General features: G+C 34.2%; 1 protein-coding gene across 1 annotated transcript in view; it reads left to right on the top strand.

Annotated features, from left to right (window-relative positions):
• Positions 1 to 6,000, top strand: part of KIAA1109 (KIAA1109 ortholog) — a 219,682-nt gene that overhangs the window by 5,600 nt on the left and 208,082 nt on the right. The window contains exons 3-4 of the mRNA XM_021717738.1: positions 416 to 494; positions 1,814 to 1,878. Coding sequence (XP_021573413.1) covers positions 416 to 494; positions 1,814 to 1,878 — 144 coding nt within the window. The remainder of the gene's footprint in view (positions 1 to 415; positions 495 to 1,813; positions 1,879 to 6,000) is intronic.

The raw sequence follows: 6,000 nt of genomic DNA, 5'->3' as shown, positions 1-6,000 counted from the left end.
TAGAGATGAGGTCTCGCTGCCCAGGCGGGTCTCGAACCCGCGGGCTCAGGCAATCCAGTCTTTCATTATTTTGAGGCAATGGCTGGTTTCTGAAGTCACCCAAAATAATGGAGAAAGTGGTGAATTAGTCACTGCTTTGGGTTAACTAAATGGCAGAGCACAGTTAAGGGAATTATCCATATGAAGCAACTACTTAAATTAATGTCCTCATTTGGTTATTTAGCAACTCAGTTCATAGTGATAATACATATGGCACTTTTTGTTAAATTGGGGAAAGAATGATGGAAAATTAGTAAGGCTGTAAGGATATAAGGAATTATTGAATAAATTGAATAGATTGTTTTAAGCTTTAAGGACTCTCTCTACTATTTATTAAAACAATTACATTAATTGTGTTGTATTCTTCCTGCAACAGGTTCCTTCTCTTTCTCTGTTCTTTCTGGAAAAGTCATGGTTCGTGAAATTTATTACATTACAGAAGACATGTCTATTAGGTAACAAATAACAAAAAAGAATCATCTTAAATATACTTTAAAAATATTATAAAAATGTTCTGATTATGACATTTAATATAACTTGCTTCTTCAAATAAAGCCATAAATAAAAAATTGTTTTCTCAGTAAATTATACTCTATGAATTGATAGTTTAAAATGCTTTTATCAATGGATTATTTTAGCTAAGATTTGGACTGGTAAAAAGTTAATCAAATAGTATTTTGTAGAAATGAATGATCTCATTTCATTTCTAGATGAAAATGTGAGCCATTAAATTACCTGAACGTTTATGGTGGTCATTTGTTTTGTACACCAGTGTTCAAAGATGTTGATAACTTTCATCCATTTACTGCTTACCAGAGATACTAAGTTTATGGAATTGTTTAGCATTCATTAGCAACTCTAATAGGAAACACAATCTGAATGTAATATATTTGAGGTATTCCCTCTTCAGTAAGCATTGAAAGGGAAGCATACTCTAGTTTTGTGATTTTCTTAAAATTTATGACTTAGAATTCAAAAGTTTTTAGTTAGTTGAGAGGTACTAGGGTTTGTCAGCACTCATTCTTCACTTAAAACTGTGGTAGATGCTGGACACAGTGGCTCACACCTGTAATCCCAGCATTTGGGAGGCCAAAGCCGGAGGCTCACTTGACTAGCCTGGACAACATAGTGAGACCCTGTCTCTACCAAAAGAGACCATCACCAACAACAGCTGCAGGAGACTACTTCTGCACCAGTTGAAAATTCTTTCTAAATCAAAAGTAAAAAATAAAAGTAGAGTATAAGTTCATCCTTTTTGAACATGAAGTAGTAGATCATTTGTAGAAATGAAGGAATATCTTTAAAAGTTTCCCCCGAGTGTGCTAACATCCCCTCTTCTAGAATTGGCTTATTTACATAATTTTTATATTTAAAAAATACCATTTAAAAAGGAAAGTATTTCTCTGTTAGTACACCATTTTCCTGTTAAATGTAATCTAGAATTACATTTTACCTAATTGGAATAATCTAATATTTTAAAGCAACATATTGTATATGATACATATATACAATTTTATTTGCCAATTAAAAAATAAATTTAAAAAAGAATCTGATTAAGAACTATGCATAGTCTCTTTTCCTTTTTTAAGTGGAAGATGATGAAATACACTTTATAACTCTGTGTTCTCAAAAAGATATGTGTTTGTGTATGCCAGTGTCCTTTTGAGAATTTTGTTTCCTTATTCATTGTCAATTGCCTACCTTTTATAATTACTAAGAAATGAGTTAAGCAAATTGTTACTTAAGTTCTCATTTTTAAATCTGTCTTATTTAGAATTCAAGATGGATTTATCATTTTTCGGTGGTGGAAAATGTATAACCCAAAGCAGAAGCAACATGGTGAGTTTTCATTTTCATCTGAGTTTAAAATGCTCAGTCATATAATCAGAATTTTTATTATGGATATTTGAATATTTCACATTTTATAGTAGATATTTTTAAAAGCCCTGGAGTTTACAAAACTCTGATTTTATCACTTCTTGGTTGAAGATCCTTTTCTTTTGTGGACTAACCTAGGAATCGTTTATAATTTTATTCTTACAGGAAAATAGGTTTAAAGTTACATAAATTTTAAAACTTACCACAAGTTTGAGCCAGCCTAAATTATTTCAGATTTCACCATTACTTCACTATTATTTACTCTTTTTTCTTTTTACTGTCATCTCCTTGCCTCTGCATAGCTTTTCCTTCTCATATATAATATATAATATACTCTTGCTTGATGAGGCTGGCATTAATAAGTTAGTATTTGTTGTCTATAGTATTAATGAAATTAGAATGATTAGAAATTGAAATGACAAGCAAATTTCATGTCTGGAAAAAAATACTTCCACAGCTAGAGTTCTTTCAGAAGTTTGAACAGATGGTGAGTTTTATCATTTTATAAAGTATTCTGAGGGATTTTTAATAGACCTTTGCAGTTTCGAATCTGTGATTTAAAATGGCAGTGTGTTATTAACGGTCTCTACTCTGATTTTTAGAATATAAGTTGTTAAATCAGCATTTTTACCTCGTAGCAATTGCTACAAGTATTTTTACAGGAAGAAATTGTTTTTAGATAGTCAATATATTAGTGCATTGGGAATCTTTTAAATTTTGCCCTGTCATAAATGTGAATATATTCTAAATTTTGAGTCACTTTTCTACACTGCCATTCATGTTAAATTTTTTTTTTTTTTTTTTTGAGTTGGAGTCTTACTCTGTCGCCCAGACTGGAGTGCAGTGGCCGCTCCCGGCCACCGCAGCTTCAACCTGCTGGGCTCCACGATCCTTCCGCCTCAGCCGCCCAAGTAGCTGGAACTACAGGTGCGCGCTACCATACCCGGCTCATTTTGATTTATTGTAGAGATGAGGTCTCGCCAAGTTGCCCAGGCGGGTCTCAAACCTACGGGCTCAGGCAATCCACTCACCTCAGCCTCCCAAAGGCACGGGATTACAGGCTGCACCACCGAGCCCGGCTCATGTTAAATTTTGTAGAAGATATATTCTTTTTTATTTTTTTTAATTTTAAAATTTAAATATCTAGGGTACAATTCAGGGTTCGGTATACAGATGTTCATTGTGCAGGTACCCTTGTTGATGAAGTATTTTTGACTATTTTTTATATTTTATTTGACTGTAAACCTTAAAGATGGCATTTAAGTAAAAATGTCTTATGTGCTTATACTGCAGAGATGGCTAAAACTTATTCCTAAGAGCCAAGTCCTTTTGAGTTTAGTCTTGACTTTGGCACATTCACTTAACTTTGAGCAGGCCTAGTATTTCTGCCTTTGATTTCATTTGTACAATATCTGGTTTGTTTCTTAGAGAGATTACTTTAGGAGCATATTTTCCCCTACATATCATGTTACTATTAATTTTGCAGTTTATTCATTACATAATTTGCTCTTTCAACTTAATTTTTTTTCTTTTATAAGTTTAATTAATAATACAAGCTACATTGTAAACAAGATTACGTAGTGCTGAGATGAAAATTCTCTTTGTTTATAGCTGGTTTATGATTTTAAAAGAGAAAGGTACCTTTTTGCATACTTATATTAGAAATTTTATTCAAAATTATTTTCAGTGTTTAGGGTGTTCATGTGAATAGATGAAACTAAACTGTAGGGCAAGGGTGTTCAACCTTTTGCCTTTAAGTAAAGAGGAATTACCTTGGGCTGCACATAAATTATATAGTTAGTATATATACATAATAAGACTTCTCAAGGTGCTTGTTAGAAATATTTGTTTTAACATGATGTTAAAAGATTTTGTGAGGCCGCATTGGTCTGCAGGCCATAGATTGGACATGCCTGCTATAGGGGGTCGTGAGGTTGGAAAGTAGAGGAGGAGGCCTATTTGACCTCACATCCCCGAACCCAGGCTGTGTATCTCAGGAGTCCAAGGAAAACAGTTTGAAAACAATCAGTCTTCTCAAAACCCCTCATCAATTTGGAAATAGCATATACTTTCAAAACCCCTCATTTTGCAGATGAAGAAATAGAAACTTCTGTGATTGTAACTTGTAGAGTCAGAGCACAAACATAGATCTGCTAACTTCTAGTCTAATGTTCCTTATAGTATAAAACAGCATTGTCAAATGTGGCCCAAATAGGTCCTTTGGAAATTTTTATAGACACCGATTGCTGCATATGGGAGTAATGACATAATATCCAGAGGCAAGTAATAGTTTTAAAGATAAACCTCATAGGAGGTTTAGAATTTTCTTAGACATGAGGACTACAGTCTTTTATTGTTTACAGCTTGTTTTTTTTTTGAGGAATATAGTCACTTCATTTTGTCATGAAATATTACATCCCTTTAAAGTAAATTGGTTGTCTAGAGTATATGTATGAAATCAAAAGTAACTGACCCAAGTCTTTCATGAAAGAGTTAGTTTTTGGAAAAATCTTTATTTAACAGGTATTTGCTTGACATTCACTTTATTGATCATTGTGTTAAGCTGGGAAGGGGATTAAAAGAAGAAAGGGAAATGGGTGCCACTTGAATCCATTTGGTGGAGTGGATGCATATAACAACCAAAATTAAAGGAGAAAGTGAACAGTGAATGTGGGTTGAGGAATAACACCAAGAACCATCCTCAGCATTTCTAACTTTGATATAGACCACTTGGTATGGTCCTAACAAGGCCATAGTTTGATGATGTTTAGAGTTCTGCCCATTTGTTAGGAAGCAGAATGGTAAATAAAGGACTGTTGGAAGTATCCTGTTCCTTCAGCAGCATGCATGATGGTGACAGTGAGTAGGAATGTGTCAGACATACGTGGAAGGGAGGATAGCACGGACGAAATAACTGGTTTCACTAAAGACACTGAGGTTGCAAAATGGGTATGTTTAGAAATTAGCAAAATATTCAGTTTGTTGGTAAATGTAAGGTAAAGCAATAATAGGAGATGATTTGGAACCTGTTTTATGGAAGACTTTGAACACCTGACAGGTACAGCTAGTAAAGGTTTTGGGGCAGGGGAGTGACATGAACTTAGCTCCTTTGAAAGGACATAGCAAAAAATTAATTACTACTTCAGATTCATACACCTCAGATAAATATAAATATAAATAGCTTAAATATTGGCCTTTCTTTGACTGACTGTCCCCTTCATTTCTCTCAGTGTCTTGAACTATTTTTGCCATCCTTTTAATGTCAATATATTTCCCTCTCTATTTACTTTCTGAAATTGTAGCACAGAAATGTTGTAATTTTTGGCTTTTTAATTAAATTATTTTGTCTTGATTTTCCTTTGTGTGTGGGGGTTGCAGATGATTTTCTTTTTTTTTTAATTTTTAATTTTAAATATGTGGGTTACAATTCAGGTTTAGGTATACAAATGTTCGTTATGCAGGTACCCTTGTTGATGAGGTGTGCCCCCCCCACTGGCAGTTTCTCACTTCTGCCAATCCCTTTCTTATAGTATTACTACAGTTGTTCAAGGTCCATTTATGAGTGAGAACATGTGATACTTGGTTCTTTGTTTCTGTGATTGATCACTCAGTATTATAGCCTCTAAGTCCATCCAAGTTGCTGTGAAGTTCATGATTTTGTTCTTCTTTATGGCTGTGTAATATTCCATCATGTATATGTACCACATGTTTTAAAATCCAATCTTCTTTTGATGGGCAGCGTGGTTTGTTCCATGTTTTTGCTATTGTAGATAATGCTGCAGTAAACATACATGTGCAGGTATCTTTTTCATAGAGTTTCTCTGGGTGTATTCCCAGTAGGGAGATTGTGGGGTTGTATGGAAGGCTGATTTTTAGATCTTTTAGGAATTGCCAGACTGTTTTCTACAGAGGCTGTACTAGTTTACACTCCCACCAACAGTGTAGAAGTGTTCTCTCTGCGCTGCATCCTCTCCGGCATCTGTTGTTTTTTGAGTTATTCATGATGGCCATCCTGACTGGAGTTAGGTGCTACCTCAATGTGGTTTTAATTTGCATTTCTTTGATGACTAGTGAGGCTGAGCA

The sequence above is a fragment of the Carlito syrichta genome, unplaced genomic scaffold, assembly GCF_000164805.1.
Source record: "Carlito syrichta isolate Samal-C Ts95f unplaced genomic scaffold, Tarsius_syrichta-2.0.1 Scaffold310650, whole genome shotgun sequence".
Lineage (NCBI taxonomy): Eukaryota > Metazoa > Chordata > Mammalia > Primates > Tarsiidae > Carlito > Carlito syrichta.
Note: the sequence above shows the minus strand (reverse complement) of the source record. Positions and strands in the feature narration are given on the sequence as shown.